At 32.9% G+C, this 22833-nt stretch overlaps 2 protein-coding genes across 2 annotated transcripts in view; one reads left to right on the top strand and one right to left on the bottom strand.

The window, feature by feature from the left end:
- The window catches only part of LOC145277005 (uncharacterized), a 30502-nt gene extending 21941 nt beyond the window's left edge, over positions 1 to 8561 (top strand). Inside the window, exons 6-8 of the mRNA XM_080128601.1 lie at positions 1741 to 1833; positions 3322 to 3423; positions 8473 to 8561. The gene's annotated coding sequence lies outside the window, so the exon portion shown is untranslated. The remainder of the gene's footprint in view (positions 1 to 1740; positions 1834 to 3321; positions 3424 to 8472) is intronic.
- Positions 8562 to 18259: 9698 nt separating this feature from the next.
- LOC145277004 (anaphase-promoting complex subunit 11) lies at positions 18260 to 21753 on the bottom strand. The gene is made up of 2 exons (XM_080128600.1): positions 21605 to 21753; positions 18260 to 18473 (listed from the first exon to the last, which is right to left on the bottom strand). Exons 1-2 carry the CDS (start codon positions 21660 to 21662, stop codon positions 18358 to 18360), a joined length of 174 nt encoding a protein of 57 aa, XP_079984726.1. The 5' UTR covers positions 21663 to 21753; the 3' UTR covers positions 18260 to 18357.
- Between the last annotated feature and the right edge of the window lie 1080 nt (positions 21754 to 22833).

Below are 22833 nucleotides of genomic sequence, written 5' to 3'. Positions count from 1 at the left end.
CAAGGCTATGAAGTCTATTTTGAACTCTATCAAGGCAGGATAAGTCCTTTCTAGCAGCTCCTGCCCAGATGTGGCAACAGTACTCCATCCTTGGACATACCTGGCTCTTATATAGATAGAGAATTACATCAGCAGTGAGGTATCTACTGGATCGATAGAAGGATCCCACCATTTTTCCAGCGGCCTTGGCAACGGATTTAATGTATGTGTTCCAATTAAGATCAGGAGTAAAGGTCAAGCCCAGAAGCTTGTCAAAACATGAGGCATCCCCAAGATGAGAGCCATTCATTTCAATTGATGCCAGATAAGGATCAGAGTGTTGATTATGTAAAGATAAAAGCTTGATTTTAGATGCATTAAAAGTAACCAGCCACCTCTTTCCCCATTGTACCACTTGCTCAAGATCAGAGGAGAGAGAATCAGAGAACTTGATTGTTTACGGTCTTAGAGGTGCTACCATAGATAGTAGTGTCATCAGTATAGATGTCTACGAATGATGTAAGGATGTGATTTGGAAGACCATTAATATAGATCAGGAAGAGAGTTGGGCCCAGGATGGACCCCTGAGGTACTCCAGCATTAATACTAAGAGCTTCTGATTTCTGCCCATCAACCACTACTCTTATGAACCTATCAGAGAGAAATGATTCAATAATTGAGAAGACATTTCCAGCTATACCATAGCTGGAGATCTTGTGAAGTAAACCTTTATGCCATACTCTATCAAAGGCCTTTGATATGTCAAGAGCAATTGCCCTAGAAAGGTAGCCTCCGTCGAGATTCGCTAATCCTATGCGATATAACTGTAAGCACATCTGCTGTAGATCTAGCAGAACGGAAACCATATTGCGTGTCATTAAGAAGGTTATTTTTGCTGAGATGGTTGATTACTTCTCTATTTAACACAGATTCCAGCAACTTACTCATGACGCACAGGAGACTTATTGGCATGTACTGCGAGGAAGATGAGCGAACACCTGAATTCTTAAATACTGGGCATACTGATGAGATTTTCCAGAGTGACTGGAAGCAATTCTCCTTAAGACAACGTTTAAACAGTTTTGTAAGGATGGGTGCAAGTTCTGGTTGAAGTCTTACAATAAAGACAATGTTGATGGATGTGTGACTTGGTTTGTTCCTATTTTATCTCTCTATCTCTGTCTCTCTCTCTCTTTCTCATATATATATATATATATATATATATATATATATATATATTAGTCTTTTCAACTTTTTAAAACTATATTAAAAAATTAAAAAAAAAACAACTTAATCTTCATTGGAAAACTATTTTGCTTCTGCCTTGATAAGTGGTGACTCTCAAGTAAAAAGTAAAAAAATACAAAAAGAGAAAAAAGTCAATTAAACTTTTGCAATCACTGTATTAGTTTGCTTCCTAGAATACACATTAGCCCTAATATTTTTTGGGGGGATATGTAGTTGTTTACTAAGAAAAACTGTTTTGAGGATTTAAAAACAAAACAGTATATTAAATCATGGTCCCCAGCAGTGTTGATCAAACATCATCTCCCTAAAAAAAACAAAAATGTTACGGATATTGGATCTAATTTTTTACTCCAGATTAATTTTGCTAACCTGTTCATGTCATTAAAAAAACAAGAAAATATATAAATATGACTGACTGTTAAATTAACAATATCTACTTGAAGAATCTTTATTTTTCTTTCTTTTTAATTATAATTTGCTAAACCAATTTCTATTATTTCTTATTTCAAATAGGCGAGATTCTTCATGGCACTGGCAGTGATGTCACCCAATTATTTCAACAGATTGAGTGGAGATTAAATGTCATCTCAAGCCAGAAATACACGTGTAAGTATTGGAAACTTTTGTGTCGATGAACAAATGCCTTTCAGGTGAAAACATTATTGTCACGTGCAAGCATGTCATATTGAAATTAGTTATAAATTATGAAAAATGATCATGTAGAAAAATAATTTCAGGTAAAAATAGAATTTATTAATATTTATTGTACATTTTAATATGGAAGAGTTGTGTGACCAATTCTGTATGGCAAACTGATTTATCACTCTTGCTTTCCTTTTCCTCGAAATCCGCCATTGAAAAAATGAAAAGTTTCCGATCACTAGTGTCTACAATTTTTTTCTGAAAAATAGGTCTAGCACATCTTCTAATGGATCATTTTTTGTAATTTTTTAAATGTATTCTAATTTCGACATGACACATTTGTATGTAATAGCGTTTTTATCTGAAATGCATTTGTTTGAAAACTTGGTTTACTGCACAAACACCCAAAAAAAGATTATCTGATTAACAATGGGTGAGAGTATCAAAGTATGATGTGATGTCAGTTTAGAGGAATTAATTCTCACTTTAAGGATACAAGCCTAAAAATTTTTAAGCATCTGCAAAAACCTTAGAGATGATGTAGAAAGTTCTTTCTCAATGTTTAGCCTCACACTGTTGAAATTGGGGAATGAGTTATTTTTTCAACTTTCTCAAAATCATTATTCTTGTAAAAAAAAAAAATATATATATATTTATATAATTCTCTGTTTGCTTTCCTTTAGAAGTTGCGACAGAAATGTGTATTAACCAAGAGGAATTAGCTACTATTTTTTTTAGGGGGGGGGGGACTAATTCTGATTTAGATAGAGTAGTAGCATTGAGTACGTTAAAGCGAGTGAACGTTTTAACTTCAACCCATGACAGAAGAATAAGACAAACTCGGAAAATAACTAATGACTCAACTCTAGGTTGACATACTCACCAAGATAAGTGACTTTGGAATATAAGCCCTCATATTTTAAGACAATGTAATCTAAGTAAACATTGGTAGGACTCCTTTTCACCGATGCTGTAATTTGCACATCTTAACTTTGATGTGCTTTCTAAGCTATCAAACCCTAAACTAGGGCCAATTGTTCCTGGGCCTGTTTGAAAGACCAATTAATTCTGAGTGTGTATTGACATATTTTTATTAAAAATAAAACACTTTTTTAAAATAAAACCGTTTGTAACAAAATCTTTTTTTTAAATAAAACTGTAACAAAAACTCTTTTTTAAATGGAAAAACTTGTTTCTTTAATAAAAATGCGTATTGTTGTCTTTATTTACAATTCAACTCCACTGAAAGTTAAAAAAAATCATGTTTTACTGAAAGAAAAATATCCTTTTGCTCATTTTGGTGAGCTTGAAACCCATATGGTCCATAAGTGTTTACTACAATTCTTTTCAAGAAAAATCTCAACTTTCATTAAAGCTTAGATGCTCAGCTGCTGAAGGGCATATATCATGTTTAACCAAAATTTCAGCATGGTTGCTTGTTTTTCTTGATAGATAAAAAGCCAGTAGAACATGTGAAAATTCCAGCAGATCTTTGGACAATTCCTAATGACAAAGAACAATCAGAAGTGGAAGAAGCCAAAAGTAATTTCAAAGGTAAAGGAAGTTTCTTTTTTTGGAAATAGACATAATATATAGATGCATAGTTTTTGTTTCCGTAGCTATAAATAGCTAATCTTTTGTGTATAACATGGAGGGAGGTAATCTATACTTTGGTAAATTTGACTTTTTTGTGTGTATTGATATTAAGAATCCTTTTTTCTATTTATTTAAAAAGAAAATACAACTTTATTATATATGGGTCATGGAATTGAATACATCTGCAAAAAATCTAGCTAATTTGCATATTCTTTTAAACATTCATTTTTATTAATTACCTATTAGTTTTTTTTTAATTTTCTTATGGGATGATCATAGTTAAGTATTACATGTAATTATATTCATGCAGATATTCTACATGATTTATACTTGCGTAATATTTTCATAAAAAGCTTATAGTAAACACAAATATCTTTCTATATATTTATGTATGCATATATATATATTTGCTTAAAAAACTTGCCTACCAAACTCCTATCAGTTTTCAGTATACACACATGAAACTTAATATTTAGGGTATTTGAACGCATGTGAGACTTTATATTTGAGTTTTAGCTGGAGAAAATTGGTGCAAAAGTGTGGAAAAAAAAAAAATGGAATTTGCCAGGTGAAGGTCGAATGATGGCATTACAAATATGCATGTATAACGTAATAGCTATTGGTTCATGTTTTAATTTTTAGCCTTGCAGCAAGTATGTCTTCATAGGTCAGGCATTAACATGAAAAGAAAACGTAAATTGTAAGCGAAACGTTTTGGTTTCAAGCAGTTTACTGAAGTTTTAATATTGTTTGTAATGTAAACAAGACAGCAATTTTTTTTTATGGAAATCGCTCCAGACAAGGTGTGAAGCCAGTTAATGTAAGACGCTAACAAGAAAGAAAGATGATTATAGCAAAGCTAGCAGATGCCTATTAACGTTAGTTTTGAAAAGACGAAGGTTAAAAGTAGGGTGAAAAACAGTCAGTTGGAAGAGAGTTTGACAAGTTTGTAGTTCTTGCAAAGAAGCCATTGGAATAGGAAGCTGTATTGCAATGAGGTATGGAACAGCGAATTGGTGACGACCACTAAACCAATGAGTGAAACGAGCCAGAGTAAAAGAAGCAGGGAATAGATCAGAGAATTCTGAAGAACACGGGTTATAATAATATTTATAGAAAAGACTGAGACAAGCAACATCACGTCTGTGAGAGAGAGAGAGTTTGCAGAGAGGATAGAGTGGGGCTAATTAAATTGCAAATAGGTTTCTGTACTTTATCAAGAACTCTCAAATGGGACAAAGATTCACCAGCCCAAATATGACAACAATACTCCATACATGGTCTCATATTAGATTTGTAGAGATAGAATAACTTCAGGTGTGATAAAGTGCTTAAAAGAATATAGAGGACATACTTTACGAGAAGCAGAAAGAGCAATGGATCTAATATATGTACTCTAACAAAGATTTGATGATGAAGAAGAACCAAGAAGTTTCAGAGTCGATTATTGTTTTTTTCTTCGGAGCAGATCCATCCATGAGAATGTGAGGAAGGAAAGGGACATCTCTATGATTGAAAGACACATGCTGAGTCTCAACAGAATTAAACAAAAGATGTCATTCCATATTCCAATCTACAACCGAACCCAAATTAATTTCTAGATTAGCTGCGTATTTCAACTAATCCGAGGGAGATAGGCGAGAAGCAATACCAGAATAGGGAATGGTATCGTCAACTTGGATATTAATTTTCTGAGCAATATTCTTTGGAAGATCATTGATATAGAGAAGTTTTTTTTTTTTTTAATTTTTTTATTTATTTATTCCATTTGAACTTCTGCATGTCAGTACAGTTGGGAAAGCAGGAATGCGGAAGGGAGTTTCAAATTGCAACAGTTCCAGGGGAGAAACTGTTAGAGTAAAGGCCTAAAACTGTTTGTAACAAAAACTTTTTTGTTGAGCCTAGAATAGAACCCTGAGGAACATCAACATTAATTGGAAAACAGAATGAAGGGACAACATCCAGAGTTATTCGTAAGTTTCCATCCGAAAGAAAAGACCTAATAATAGCAATAACTTTACCACAAAACTTTAGGTTTATGTAGAAGACCAGAATGCCACGTCATCGAACGCCTTTGAAATGTCAAGTGCAATGGCCCTGCCCTCTCCTGAATCAACAGATCTGCTCAGTTAAAAGGTCAGCAGTTCAATGAAATCCACGAAAGGCATACTGAACATCACTAAAGAGGCCCAGATTTTCAGAAAATGAACACGCTTACGATTGACCAACCTTTCAAAAACTTTGCTAATAACAGAGAGGAGAGTAATAGGACAACACTTAGTTGGGTCACATCGATGACCAGCATTTTTAAAGATAAGAATAACAGCGTACTCTTTCCAGCAAGAAGGGAACATGATTTTGAATAATTTTGAGAGGACAGAAGAAAGTTCAGGAGCTTTCAATATTTAAGAACAACAGGAATTAAACTCAGTTCAGAAGCCTTAAACTAGTCAAGATAAAAAAAGAACCCTAACAACCATCTTTGGAGTGATAATTATAGAATCCAGAGTTTTCAAAGGAAAATCAGGAAGTACTGCACCAAAATCATCGATAGGAAAATTGTCAGCAAAAAGACGAGCAAAAGACTAGCTTTATCCTTAGAAGATGATATAAACTCAAGACCATTAAATTGAGGAGGAGTAGCAGACTTGCTACTATTAACCACACTATTATAGATTCTCTGAAATTCACGAGAGCCGACGTTTTGAGATGAGATGGTCGCAAATCTTTTGAAAATAGATAGACTTAGCTTCAGAAATTGTTCTCTTGCAGGCATTTCTAGCTCTTCTGTAGGATTTTCTAGAAACCTCAGAATGATCTTGACGATACTGATTGAAGTTATGATTATGATGGGCAATGGCAGAAGCACAGATCGATAAAAATCAGGGAGAATGAGGTTTGGATTGAAATTACGATGAGGAATGAAGGTGCCAATTCCAACAAAAAGTCAGTTAGTAACTTCCTTTGTAGCATCATTTGAAGACATACTAACTGACTAATCAACCCTTTCGTAGTTTAAACATTTTCCTATGGAAGGGACGATCAATTGAAGACAACTGAAAAATCAATCTCAGCAACAAAAGCATAATCAAAAGAGGAAACATAGCATGGTTTAGGAAAGGAAGTGAGAAAAAGATCAAGTAAAAATGGTTGATGAAGGTCTTTATCAGGAAAGTGTGTAAGGAAGGTGACAATTTGGGACAAGTTATGAGACAGAAAAGTTAAAACAGATTTCACCAGTTAGATCTGTGTGATTAGAATATGGTAGCTGTACATTATGATGAGCATTAAAGCCACCAAATACAATGGTAGAACTTGATAGATGAAGTTTTTTTTTTACTCATGTTCACCCATATCGCTACTTGGACGTAAGGGGCTACTATTTGGGGCCATGTCTAGGAAAGAATAATAAGATATTTGTTTATGTTACATTTAAACTTCTGCATATCAGTACAGCCAGGGAAGCAGGCAGCAGGAAGAGAATTCCAAAGTCTAGCTGTTCTAAGGGAAAAAACTGTTAGAATAGAAAGCTTTCTGGCATTTAAGGACAACGCTGGATATAACCTCAGCCACTGAGCAGTCATTGTCAGAAGGTGAACGATACAAAAAAATAAATAGGAAGTAGAATGTATCAAAGACAATCTAAGACAGATAAAAGGATACCCATGAGATTCAAGAGAGGGTACACGTGAAATGGGGAGATCTTTGTGGAGATAAAGACCAAGACAATATTAATGAGTAGAAGAGTGTAAGCTGACAATAGGCAAATAACACTCCGCATATAAATTGTTGCTATTAATTGAAGAATCTGTATTAAATTCGCAAAAAGCAAGAATATAAGATTTGCAAATGAGAAAAAGATTGGACATCAGAAAAGTTCGTCCTGAGACATCTAATGTTAGAATATGAAATAGTAAAGTTATTATTGTGAGGATTAGTAGAAGGCATGATAACGAAAAGGGAGAGAAAAGTAGAAGCACATTTTTTGCTAAAAAAAAAAAGAAAAAAAAGTTTTCAACTCAGAACAAGGGCGGTAAATATTTTCCGAAAACTTTGAAAATCTACTACCAATTGAGCAAAACTCAATTTTCGCTAATTGTCTTCGAAAACTATTTTCATAATAATTAATTTTCTACCTCATCATTTTTCATAATTTTTGGATATGTTCATTACCACAACATGACAATAAAGTAGATACCATTGGTTTTACTTGAAATTCAATATTTCGAATTTTGCTATTATAATGAAGTGCCTTTTTTTTATATTACACATCTTATAAAAACGTATCTAAAAAAGATATTCTTAAAAAATTGATTTTAATTTTTGCTGTCAATCAGAAGGACTCTTCCGCATTATACACAGGAAAGATTTTGCAAGACTTCTGCTAGATAGAAAATGGAAGCCAAAAAAAACCTTTTATTTAAAATAATCAGATCCCTCTGTCACCTGGACAAAGATAATCATGAAACCCCTAAGAATTTATGAAGCAACCCAAAATCCGATCAGTGAAATTTTGTAGCATTAATATTTTAGATATACTACATCATTTTTTTTTTTTTTTTTTTTTTTACATGGGGATCACCACTTATCAAGGCCCGTAAGCCACTCGGAGATAAGGGTTATTTTGTGTTCAATAATCAATGGGATAATATCGTAGTAATAGTTGGTATTGGAGATTTGATAAAGTGTCTTACTTAAGGGGGGGATTAATCAGGAATTTGTTTATGTTGGACTTGAAGACGTCCAAGTTGTAGTCAGGTGGGAAACAGGCAAACAGAAGAGAATACCACAGGCGTGCACTTCTCAGAAAAAATCTATGTTCATGGAATCTACGTTTTGATTTAAGAATGAAATCCAAGATGCTGACCAAAATGTGCTTCACATGTGGAGTCTAGATAAAGCCACTGAGATGATTGCAGAAAAAAATATTTAAATAAATTCAATGTTTAACTTTTCTGAAATTTTTTTTTTCTTTTGAAATACTTATGCTTGGACGTTTTTTTTCAGAATTGCTGAATTCCTGTCGACAATTATTAAAAGACAATCGAGACAACGAAGCTGTGCAATAAAAACATCTTTTTGCCTTATTGTTGTAACTACTTTTTCTTTGTTTTTTGTTTACCCTTTTAGTTTATGTCTAGAATTTCCCCTATATTAAAAAAAACAAAAAAAAATCTTTATAATGTACATACCCATGACAAAACAAAAATATCATTTTTTAAAATTTACTTACATTGATCACGCAGTTTTTTTTTTTTTTTGCAACTACACTATAATTGAAATTGAAATTTTTAATATTGAATTTCAAGACAAACCATGGTCTCTACTTAATTGTCATGTTACAGTAATGAATATATTCAAAAATTGCAAAAGTGAAAAGGTTTGACGAAAATTAGTGAAAATAAAATGTTTGGCTAAAACAAAAAAAAAAAATTCCAAGGAGAAGTAATTAGCATGTAATTATCGCCATTTTTTAATAAACTAGCAGTTCAGCCCGGCTTTGCTTGGACCTTATATACTGTTAATAACTTTATATGCATATGTATATATTAAAAAGTGTGAATATGTATGGTAATGCCTTCCTATATAATAGGCTTCCTTAACTACCATAGAGAAAAGTTGCTAGAGACCGCAGAGGTCAAATTTTCTTTTACATTAACCCTAATTTTGACCCCTTAACATTTATTGTTTTCGTCTCAAATCAAATTAAAATGTCTGACCCATAACCAAAACCAAGACACAAAATTGGTGGAGGAGTTTGGTAGAATCTGCAAAGGTATACTCTTTCAACTTTGACCTCTTGGCAGCCAAATTTTTGCCCCAAAACTGATTAAAAAGCTTGCTGAAAGTCTGAATATCCTTTATGAAAAATTTCAAATGTTTAGATGCAAAATTGGCTGAATAGTTTGCTAGAAACTGCAAAGGTCAAATCTTTTGAACTTTTACCCCTTGGAAGCCAAATTTTCAGGAAAAAAAAAAAAAAAAAAAAAGATTAAAAAGCTTGCCCTATGTCTGAATACACTTTATGTAAAATTTCAAATGTTTAGACCAAAAATTGGCTGACTTATTTGTTAGAGACTGCAGAGATAAAATGTTTTTGAACTTTGACCCCAATTTTGACTCCTTAACATTTATTGTTTTGCGCTCAAACTAAATTATAAAGTTAGATCCATGTCCAAGTAACCTATATCTAAAATTTCAAGTGTTTAGACCCAAAATTGGCGGAGGAGTTTGGTAGAGTTCTCAAAGGTCAAATCGTTGAACTTTGACATCTTAACAAAAAAATTTCTGTTCGAAACCCGATTAAAAAGATTTTCCCAAATCTCAATACCCCATATGTCAAATTTTGAATCTGTAGACCAAAAATTGACAGTTATTTGGTAGGGAAATGTACACAGACAGACACACAAATATTGTCATTTTTATAGATATACTAGCATGAGTGCCCGGCGTTGCCCGGGTGTTTGGAGGTGTATGCTGAGCAAAAAAAAAACCCCCCAAAAAAAGGTCAATTTTTTAAACTTTGACCTCTATTATGACCCCTTAAAATTTATTGTTTTAGGCTCAAATCGAGTTAAGTTAGATCCATGTCCAAGGAACCTATATCTAAAATTTCAAGTGTTTAGACCCAAAATTGTCGAAGGAGTTTGGTAGAGTTCTCAAAGGTCAAATCATTGAACTTTGACCCCTTAACAGTCAAATTTCTGACCGAAAACCGATCCCAAAGATTTTCCCAAATCTTAGTATCCTGTATATCAAATTTCGAGTCTGTGGACTTAAAATTGACAGTTATTGCATAGAGAAATGTACACAGACACGGTCACTTTCATAGATATATAGATAGATTAAACAAAAATATATACGTATACATAAATATATATGGAAACAATTTTGTGTTTACTATAACCGTTTTATGAAAATATTATGCAAGTATAAATCATGTAGAATATCTGCATGAATATAATTACACGTAATAGTTACCTAAAGATGATCATCCTATAACAAAACCGAAAAAACTAATAGGGAATCAATTAAAATGAATATTTAAAAGAATATACAAATTAGCTAGATGTTTTGCAGATAAATTCAATTCCACAACCCATATATAAGAAAATTGTATTTTCTTTTTAAATAAATAGAAAAGAGGGTTTTTAATATGAATATCAATGCACACAAAAGAAAAACGAATTTATAGGAGTATAGAAAGATTGTGTATTAACAATCATAAATATGAGCTACTTGCCTTTGTTTTAGCATAACTGAGTTACTTCTCTTTATGTCATGTGTTCCCCCCAAAATACGGTGATGATTGTTTAAATAAGGCGGTAATATTTAAGTACTTCTGACATGCCAATTAAGTAGATATCACTGCTTTTCATTGAAACTGACTCAAAATGTCAGTAGATAGTATATTTTTTTTCATCAAATTTTTTTTGTTTTCCAAAATTGTGTAGTTGCACATTCTTTTATAATAAAAAAATTATTTTTAAGCGATTAATGGGAATTTGTAGTCATTACAACATAAATCTGGTAAATTTCAATTACTGTTGAGTTGCCTCCCTTGTTTCTTAAGATTTTTTTTTTTTCCAAAATAATGGACAAGATAGCCGCTCTTTAATTAATCATAGATTTTAATTTTCGAATTGAAAAATAAAACCTTGTCACGGCTACATGCATCATACAGATTTTACTTTATCATTGCTTTAAAAATAGGGGGAATTCTGGACAAGAACCCTACTTTTAATTCATAGGAAACCGTTTTTAATTTTTTTTCATGTCTCTCCTGAAAATATTTAAACTAATTACAAAAGCAGTTTTGTGTTTTGGAATTTTTGAGATGGGGATTTATAATTTATATTATTTGTAGTATTGTTCTCATCTTGGATGTTATTCTAACAACAGTTCATCCAATGTTGTGCACGTGAATCCATGGCACAACAGATAAAAGTGCTATTTTTTATTTTATTTTATTTATTACATTTTCACCCCAAACAAGGCACATTGCCACTTTGATGAAGGGGGCTACTATTAAGGACACAGGCTACAGGGGTACTAGGTGGGGAGTTGAGCAGCAAAATGTTGGTTCATGTTACACTTGAACTTCTGCATGTCAGTACAGTAGGGAAAGCAGGAACCTGGAAGGGAATTCCAAAGTCTAGCGGTTCTGGGGAAGAAACTACTGGAGTAGAAGGCTCTCTTACATCTAAGGATCTCTACTGTGAAGGGGTGAGATTTTGCTGCTTGTCGGGTTTGTCGGGGGTATTTACGTAGAGGGGTTGCAAGTGCTTGCAGTTCGTCAGAGCATTCACCGTTAAAGTACTTGTAGAACAGGCAGATGGATGCTACATTACGTCACTGGGACAGAGGCTGAAGCTTGGATGACAGTTCAGGACCTATTAGGTTTGCGACTCTCTTTTGAACCTTGTCTAGGAGTGAGAGACTAGTAGCAGATGCATCGGCCCAAATATGACAATAATACTCCATACATGGGCGAATGGTGGCCTTATAGAGGTACAGGATACTTTCAGGCGTTAGTAGCTTTCTAGCACGGTAGAGAGAACCTGCATTTTTCGCAGCAGTCCTGGCAATGCTCTCAATGTAATTGTACCAACTCATGTTTTCTGTGAACGTTAGACCGAGGAGTTTAAAAGATGTGCTTTCAGATAAAGAGTCTTTAGTAGTGGTGGTAGAGAAGGTTTCTTGTAGTTATTGAAGGAAACAAGTTTATTCTTGGCAACATTGAATGTGGCCATCCATTTTGTCCCCATTCCACTACAGATTGGAGGTCATCCTCTAGTATTTCCGCCATTTCTTTAGATATGTGTTCATTTGTTTTCCTGTCGTGTCTGTTATAGAGCGTGGTGTCATCAGCATATATACCGATCTCACAGATAAATTTGTCAGGGAGGTCATTTATGAATATTTTTCTCTTATCTTAGAAGGATTTAATTATGTTAAGTATTCTTCCAGTGATACCATATGATATGATTTTCCTAAGAAGACCTTCATGCCATACCCTGTCAAAAGCCTTAGATATATCTAGAGCTACCACTCTAGCCTCTCCTGCTTTGTCAAGTGAATGGTATATACGCTCAGAGATTACAGTTAGAATGTCTGCTGTGGAACGGGCTAAATCCATATTGTTGGTCGGTCAGAAGTTTAGCATCTGTAAGGTGATGGACTAGAGCTTGGTTAATTATGGACTCAAATATTTTGGCAAAAAGTGGGAGGAGGCTAATGGGGGTGGTAATTTACTGGGTCAGTTCTTTTGCCGGAATTCTTGAAAACTGGTACCACAGAAGCAGTTTTCCAGCAGGCAGGAAAGCAAGATTCATTAAGGCATTTGTTGTAAAGTTTGGAGAGCATTGGAGCTACTTCGGTGGAGCACTTTTTAAATAGCACAGCCGGGATAAGATCAGGTCCACATGCTTTTGAAGTGTCAAGATTTTTTAATCAGTTCTTAGTGAGTCTTCTGAAGGTTGAAGGTTCAATTATTAGCAGCACAGAAATATAATTAAGAATTACTTGAGACTTTTACTCAGCCATGACTGATAAAATTGTAACAGAGTGCGTGGGAATGAGGTGAAAGAAAGACGACAAAGGAAATGGATGCGTGAGATTGCAGATGAGAATTAGCCGGCTACGCCCAACATGCGATGGGAAGGAGAAATGCATGCCAGGCTAAAATGTATACGGGGCAGCGGGAGACTTTTTTTTAAGCGGTGCCAAAAATAACGGTAATAAAATTTTTTTCTGTTGAAAAAAAAAAAAATGCGAACCTGAATTTTTATTTATTTCTATTCCTGTTTTGTTTGTTTGTCCATATGTGACGTAACGGCCACATTACAAAACAATTAACTTCCATGGATTAAACAGAATTCTATACAGAATTTAGTTTGACAAGATGTACCTGAAGAAGGTCGGAGATTATATTGGATGAAACGTTCAATAAGCCATGATCAAAATTATGGAGCACCTATAAAAAGCTTAGATAAGAGTTTAAACCTATGCATTTAAATATTAAGAATTGTACAGTGAATAGTTGAGAGCAAATTTAAAATATTTAACAGTAGTATTTATTTTCTTTGAAACTTCTTTCAAGAGTTTTAGTTAAGTTTCATACTAAATTCTTTCTAACATTCAAAATGATTCATTGCCATACTAAAAGTTGTTTCTTACTTTTCAGGTAATATTTGATTCCTGCTATAATAGTATATTTACTGTATATTTTGACTTGTATAAGACGACCCTTTAAGTTAAAAAAAATCATCTTTAAAAATCAATATTTCAAAAGATACCGGGTGTTACAATCTCTAGCCTAGGCTAAACAAACATGGTTTCGTGATTTAGCAGTCGTCATATACAACCGATATATAATAAATTTATGAAAATTTGCTCCAATTTTGTACCTCGTCTTATCTGACAGTCACCTTATACGCTAATTGAAAATGCCTCCAAAGCAGCAGCTTTCAGAGATTAAAAGGGCACAAATTGTTGCTTTATCTGGTGAAGGATATTCTCAGGTAGAAATTGCCAAGAAAATGGAATGTTCAATGTTCAAGGAAGGGAGTTCAAAAAACGATTAAAAGGTACAAGGAAACAAAGTCTTTCAAAAACAGAAAAGGACAACGCCATAAAAAGTCTACAAACCACCAGGGAAGACAGATCTTTGAAAAGAGAATCCTTTGCAGATAGGAAGAAAAGTTCTTCAGAGCTTGTTCCTAAACTTAAGGAGGATGCAAACAAAAACATATCAGTTTGAAGAGTGAGATGAATTATAAGCGGGATTAAAGGGATGCAATACTTGTCTGAGGCCAACAAGGAAAAAACAACTGGAATTTGTAAATACAAAAAAAAAACACGAAAATTAGACACTTAATGATTAGACCAAAATTGTTTAGTCTGACAAAAGTAACTTTGAGGTAAGTTAACAGCTTCTATTTCCTAAACTTTGAAAGGAATATTGCAATTTTTATGTGAATACACATCCATAACAGCTATTCCAAAATTGTAGCAAATTTTCATTTTTTCATCACATTTTCGGCACCTCTGGAGCAGTTTATGTTCACCATAGGAAAGGACTGTTGGCTGAGGCCAGAATGAACTCCACAATTTATACTAACATACTGGATCAGGTTTACCCCAGGTTTACCAAACCTCTTTAATAACATTCCAAGTGATTTAATCTTCCAACAAGTCAATGCCCTTGCCATACATCCAAAGTTTCAATAGGTTGGTTTGAGAAAAAAATGGATTACAGAGATGAAGTGGCCCTCTTAATCCTCAGACCTAAATCTAATTGAAACTTTGTGATCCTATTTAGGAAAAAGAGTGAGAATGCACAAATGTTCATCAAAAAATGAATTAGAGACCAAACTTTATGAAGAGTGGCAGAAATAGATCCTACCACCTGCAATAATAATATGCAAAAACGAAAAAAAGCTGTTAATAATAGCAAAAGGATGACATGCCAAATATTGATTGTTGTTAAAATAGATTAATTAATGTTTACTCCACTATCCTTAACATTGAAATAAGTTTGAATCATAATGTTGACTTTTCATTGGCGTTCCATACTTTTGACTATGGCTGTATATATATATAATTACTATAATTATTTTTATTATCAGCAAGAATATAGTTGAAATTAACATTTATATAAAGTGTAAATGTCATTCAAAAAGGCCAAGAGTGATAATGTGATTTTAACACACACACAAATGACGTTTCAATTATACCAGTCATCATAGGAGCAACTGGGCTTACGAAAAAGAACTTTAAAAAGTACATAGCAAGCATACCCGGTGAACCAAGTGCAAGTGAAATACAAACGATTGCACTGAAAGGGACGGCTAGAATCCTGAAAAGATCTCTTGGTTGGACTCACTAAAATAGGGGTAAATGTCAGACATCTGGTTGGATGTCCCATCCCCTAGAAGAAAAAGTTTAAGAAAAATGGAAAAAAAAAAAAAAAAAGAATATATATATATATATATATAAAATTCAAATATTATCAATTTTCATGTTTCTGAATTTTTGAGATGAGGATTTATAATTCGTATTTGCAGTGCAGAACAAAAACATACCCCCCCCCCCCGATTAAATAAAGGGTTCCATTCTAAATTCTGTGCAAATTCCAGAGTTTGACAGAAAAATTACACAGTTCAACAAACTACACCTGAAGAAGGTTGGAGGTTACATTGCCCAAAATGTTATGAGAATAACATCCAAGATGATACCAGTAGTCCAAATAATCCAGTTTTGTATAACTTAAAAATTATCATTGCATAAGTTTCCATTCGTGTCTACACAAGCTGCTAAATTTTCAAGATTAAATTTTAAATCAGCAAAACTTTTGCACTAACCTGATACCAACTGCTACTTCAAAAATAATTTAATAATGCCAAGTGAAAATTTATGCTCTAATCAACTCATTGAAAATAAGGACAAAATTGTTTTTTGTCCAGAATTCCCCTTATATTAAAAAAACAAAAAGAAAAATCTGTGTATACTCATGACGGAACAAAAATATCACATAAAAATTAAAAAAAAACATGTAAATCGATCTATTAGTTTTATCTTTAAATTAGAAAATCAAATTTTATGAGCATCTACGGAGTGACTGGGTATTTATTTGCTTCCCCACTGAGAAAATTAGGCAGAAGACCGTTTTTTAATGTGGAGAGGTTAAGGAAATGGGGACCAGCTCCCGGGGTGGGGGGTGGGGGTGGTAGCTGGATAGTGAACATTGGTATGAAGGGATTTCCCCTACATTGATCAATAACTGATTGCCACAAGGGCAATGGTCTTATATGTGAGGTTGCCCCCACATATGGTCTTTGAGATTCATGCCCAGTGCCTATTATGAAAAAAAAAATCTTAAGAACAAGGGAGTTAACTCAACAATAATTCATAGATTTATGTTATAACGGCTATGACAATAGAATATTCTTTTCATTGTTTTGACTCTCGAGTATATATCTGACAATTAATCAATCGAGAACTACATCACTCTATATAAAAGCATATCAACTACATTACTCTATATAAAAGATATCAACGGATACGCACTCGAGAGTCAAAACAATGAAAAGAATATGCTGTTGCCCTAGCTCTAGTTATAACTAGCATGGATAGTGGGCATTGTCCGAGTCAATATGAAGTTCTGTTTGGACCCACCTGCTATATTAAGGATATTGAGCACTTTTTCATTATTATATGTCAACTCCATCATGGGCAACACCGATGCCTCCACAAAAATTTAAAAAATAAAAGATACGGTAACGTTACTTAAAAACAGCTAAAAGCACGAAAATGCAAAAAGAAGTAGGTGACAACTTCCCCACCAGATATTATGGTAGAAGGGATACAAAGAGAAGCTCTTTGCTGGATATTGAGCACTTTTTATTGCCTGTGCGCTTGAACCCCCACCCCCCAATAAATCAAAACAACTTTTTTTCAATCAAAATAGCAGGGAATACCCGTACGACCGAAAAAAAGACAAAAAAAAAATGATTCGCAGTGTCCGGGCTCGAATGTGAAACGCAAAAGGGAAGAAGGCAGAAACTAACAGACAAACGTTTTTTGCCCACACAGCCACGAGTGCTTATGACATCATGGCATTGCAAGATAAAAGTGTTTTTAAACATAGTTTTAGTTTAATACATATGCATGACTTGTGAAAAGACATGAAAAAGTGATCCATTTGACCACTATAGAATTAATTTTTTTTCTTCTGATTTTCACATATTGTGCATCCGGGACATTGCCCTTTAAGATGGTACCGGTTTTAACCTGGTCCTATGTGAATGATAAGTTTTTGGAAGACAGACAAACACATAGACAGGTTCCCTTTATATAATGGATACCTTTGCCACGAGTATGTACATCATAGATATTTTTGTTTTTAATATAGAGGTATTTTTGAACACGGGCCCATCTTTTTTCAATCATAAATTCCAAGAAAGACATGTTTATTTATGAAATGGATTTTTAAGTGTAGTATGATGATATTTTTCATTAACATTCCCAGCTAGGAACCTAAGTTACTAGGTAAAAAAAAAAAATGAGTAAGTAATCTTTAGAGCCAACTAGCAAAAAAGTATATCCCCACCACCACCACCACCATCTAGCCCCAAGGAATAAATAATCCCTGGAAGGATGGTATCATAACTACCAAGCATATATTACACTAACCTCCTCCAAATAAAAAGTTACTGGGGGGGGGGGGATAGTCTCATGACATTAAAACAGATTCTACACTACTCCCACCAAATATAGGAGGAGTTAATGCCTGGTAGTATATTATGATAAAGGAACAGATAGTAGACTACACCCTTGAACTGAACATTGAAAAAAAAAAAAAAAAAAAATTAGTTTGAAATAGTATAGTCAATTGAATAGAGTATTACAGATAGTATATCAACATATAATTAATAATATACTTTCAGTTTCAGATAGAGACCAAATTTTCATTAATAATAGATATGTTTCTAAACACAAACTAAATTTATTTTAAGATTTAGCGGTTATCTTTACTTGTGTCCTCATAAGGATCAGATATGACCCAAGGCCAATTTGAGAAAATTAGAGGTGAGTGCACATTGTCCAGATTTAATTTTCCTTTGAGGTCATCTGTTGATGAGATTCTCCCCCAACCTCCACCATGTTGTATTTGACTTATCAGACCTATGATTAATTCAATCTCATATTTTTCAACACTAAACTGAAAATATTTTATTTCAATTTTTTTTTTTAAATTTCTAAAGATAATAATCAAACAATTACGCATTGATATTTTAAAGTTGCTTTTATTAAATAATGATTGTATATATAAAAAAAGAAGCTATAAACAAATATATACATTTTCATTTGAAAGACGGCTGCAAATTGTCATTCCTTAAATTTCCATTCTTGTCGACACATTGGACAAAGTTGATGAACCTGTTGCGAGTTGAGCCATTTCACGATGCAATGAATGTGGAAACAATGTGAACATTGACCCCAAACTGTACGAAAAAAAAAAAAATTTTAAATATCATATTTACAAATTTACAGTTCATGTTCATAAAACTTCATATAAAAACAATTAAGTTCCTTGAATTTCAATTTTTTAAGATCCACCAAATTTGAGATATTTTAAGAAAATCGTTCTTGTTTATATGAATTTTATGATTTCATTAAAACTTCTCGTCTGCTGACAGCTGGTTGGCTAATTGTGCTTAGCGTAACCTGCTGAAAGATGCTGACATAAAGTTGCCAGAAATTGGGTCGTATTCTAAGTACCCAGAAGTAAAATTTTTTTTTTCCTATTGTATTACTACTTATCAAGGCTAAGAGGCACTCGAGGATAAGGATTAATGAGATGGAATAATGTCAGCCAAAAGATAAGGAACTCTATGGCAATACTAACACTGATCAATGGTATGAACTTCATTTGATTACTTATGGAGCTGTTTATGACTAGCGTATCTTCTAGCTGCTTAGCGTAACCTACTGAAAGGTGCTGACAAGTTGCCAGAAATTGAGTTGTATTTTGAATAAGTACCATAATTTCTTTTACTATTGTGTTACCACTTATCAAGGCTAAGGATTAATGAGATAAAATGATTGTCAGCTAAAAGATGAGGCAAACTATGGTAGTGCTAACATTGATCAATGGTATGGACAACATTTGATTACTTATGGTGCAGTTTATGACCAGAATTTGTTGATATTGCGACCAAATTGTAATCAGCAAAGAAGAAGTCCTGCAATAATGTGTTCCATAGGCAGTAAATTCTTATAAAGAAGCCCTGATTAATGAACAATGACAAAAGCAGAAGTCCTTTTCAATAAACATCAAGAACGATAAAAATTACAGAGGACAATATAACAAGAGGTGGAAATTGAATCAACTAGATAAAGCTAAAAGAATTTTAATTGATATGTAAGAGTGGTTGATATGTAATAAAGTAGTTACAATAATAGAGCGATTTCAGTTGACTATTAGAGGACCACTAGCCCATTCTGTTACAGGCTAGTGGTCCTCTAATAGTCAACTGAAATCTCTCTATTATTGTAACTACTTTATTATCATTATTGTCAGTGATGAGCAAAAATATTAGCACAATAAATATGTTTATGTACATGTGCATATAGTTCTATGTATAGGATTCACTCATAAACTAATTAACAAATTATTATGAACTTTGAAATGCAGCTGCTAGACATCAGGATGAGTGATGTGGGATACATTTAGTTTAATTTAATTTTATGCAAAAAAGGAGTTTGAGGCCTTTTGTGAACATAGATACCTTTTGATTTTTATGAAATTTTAACAATAGCTATTAGATATTAATCAATAAATATTCTCTAAATTTCAGTTTCTTTGGAGATTTTTAAAGGGTATAAAATGGCCACAACCTCTATTTCAGATTTTGATTAAATTTGATCTGTATTCTTTAGACACGCATTAAACAAGATTATCTGAATTTCAATTTCTGGTTATAGTCAGCTAATGTACTTCTTAACACTACTGGAAACGGTGACAAGGCAAATCAATTCCTTTGCTTTTTTTCTTTCACGTCTATATATCCCCTGTGCATGTACTCTTTTTTTAAAATGTTTTTCCGATTGTTCTTTTTTTTTTATTTAATAATAATTGAAAAGTTTTTTCCGTCTTATTTTAATTAATAATTATTTTTTTTTTTAAATTTATTGAAAACATTTTTTCTAAATCTTTTAAAACTATTTTAGGAATATTATGTATTGGATACATTATTTTATGTTTGAGATTTTGTTATTTTGATTTCAATAATTTTACTTTTTATACTATCATAAACATATATTTATTATATAAGTTCAAATAAAAAAAAATGTATTTTTAAAATTTAAAAAAAAAAAAATTAATTTTATAATTTTATGAACATATTTCAAATAAAATAAAAACTTTTTAAATTTTATTAAAAGTGCAAATAAAGACTAATTGTTTTATTTTTATCTGCATAATTTTACTTTTAATTGTACATTTTTCGACAATGTCCTTTTCTTATATTTCGTTTCAATAAATCGCTTCATAATAGAAATACTGAAGAACAATAAAAATAAAGGAAGTGATTTACCTTGTTACCGCTCCCGGTGGTGCTACACCGGAAGTTAGGAAGTATGTTAGCTGACTATAACTTGCTTGTAACCAAAGGAGTTAAATTTTGTTTTGAATCATTCATCTCCTATAAGCTAGGCAGTGGTCCAAATTCACCCCATAAGATGTTTTTTGTCTAATTCATGAGTTAAGAAAAGGCAACAACAGGACACCTATAGAAAGCCATTATTACAGGTATCATCATCATCATCATCATCATATTTTATGAATCCGAAGATTCTATCATCATCATCATCATCATCATCATCATCATCATCATCATCATCATATTGTATGAATCTGAAGATTCTATTGTTGGAATTGGTTTCCCCAATATTTTTGTTGCCAGAACTTTTTCTAGAAAGATATCAGGTACCAAAAGGATGCCATGAAGGTTGCCAACATCCTAAGTGAAAGTGATTTTTGCGACCACCATCATCTCCCAATCAGAGGTATAACATGTCATAGTAAACATTAGTATCTGTTGCTACAAAATGTACTTGTAACTGTATTTTGAATATTATTGGTGAAGATATTGTTTCCAAAAGATAAAATAAAAAAAATAATCATTTCAAAAAATCATTTCTTTCGTAGATATCATCGCAACTTCGTTTTTTCTCATACCAAAATCTTTCACAAAATTAGCAAGTACATGTTTTTTCTTCTTTCTGAAGACGAGATTTACCTCGAAAATTCAAAGAACATAACATCACCAATACCACCACATTATGCTGATAAATAAATAATAATAAAAAATTATTGCAATTTTTCAATATTGTCATTTATTCTGTATACTTTGTCTTGTATTCAACAGTGTTTTTCTACCAAACTACATTGTCATAACCTTCAAACACAACTTCCTACAAAATTATTTCTCTATTTTGGATCACATTAAGTTTATTAACATATTTGCTATATTTTAGCTTATCATTCAGAATTCTAAAATAACTTAAAACCTGACGAAGTATGGTTGAAGTATTTATCTGAAAATAAAAATAGTGTTAAGTATTTTGTTACCGAGTGGACAGTCGTCGCCTGGTAGTTTACAATCTGGACAACAACCATCAAAAGGCATTCGACAAATCCCGCAGTTGTCATCATTCGCTATCCAACGCCAAGTAGCCACAGCTGTCCACCTGAGAGAAAGAAAATATTCACGTCATCTATATAAGAATTCCACTTTGCACTAAATACAAGGGAGGTAATTCATCCAAACTAAAAGTAGTAGTAGTATTAATACAATTAATTTATATATGTAAACAATAATTGATTTTTTTTTAAGTTGATTTAATAACAAAATTTCCATCTAACAAAGTTAATAAAAATTTGCATGGAAGAAAATAAGATGCTTATCCAGTTTTACTTCAATATTAAAAAAAAAAAATTATTATTGCATAAAAACTTTATGTACTTACTTGTTAGGGTAAAAAAAAAGAATACATCAAGATTTATGCAAATTCATTCAGTAGTTTTGTTTCCATAAAATAAAATAAGATTTGATTGGTTAATGATTTCTAGCTGGAATTATTATGTTAACTGTGTTTGAATTAAATTCCTCTTAACTGTTAACTGTGTTTGAATTAAATTCATCTTAATGCAGAAAATGGTGGGCGAGACATTTTGCTGTTAAAATGTGTTTTTCCTTTAAAAAAAAAAAAAAAACACTTGAAGAATTTGCATAAATTTTCGTGAACTGTCATTTTTCAACTTAGCACGTAAGTACTTAATAAACTTTCAAACGTGACATTTTGATTTTATTTTATTTTTTACACGCAGTTTTTAATATTGAAGTTGTGACAGTATGTGGCCTTCCCTTCGACAGGCCGCCGACCCCATAGCCATGGTTTACTACCTCCATCTCTTCAGTGTTCTCATTGGCAATGTCATTATCTTTTGGTTCACTCTGGTGGCTGCCGACAGAACGCACGCGGGTCACAAAGTGGAAGTAAAATAAGTCGTGGAACAAAGAAAGGAAAAACACAAACGCCAATGTTTCACATATATTTGATGGTTGGACTTGTGTGTCTTCTCCCCATCCTATTGATGTAATGTTTGTCAGTCGCAATTCATCTCTATTTCTGTTTCGCAGTCAACTCTAAAAACTGTCCAACTGTTGTCGCTATCAACTCTCATCCGCCGTGAATGGCATCTAGTTGTCAATTAACTGTCTTCTCTGTGTCGGTATCTGAAGTCGCCTCCAACCCCAGTCACCCGGAAGCTGCCCTTCGCTTGTAGTCTGAAGGCTT

The sequence above is a fragment of the Euprymna scolopes genome, chromosome 5, assembly GCF_053919585.1.
Source record: "Euprymna scolopes isolate OS-2025 chromosome 5, ASM5391958v1, whole genome shotgun sequence".
Taxonomy (NCBI): Eukaryota; Metazoa; Mollusca; class Cephalopoda; order Sepiida; family Sepiolidae; genus Euprymna; species Euprymna scolopes.
The sequence above is the reverse complement of the archived record's forward strand: the minus strand, read 5'-3'. Positions and strand labels throughout refer to the sequence as shown.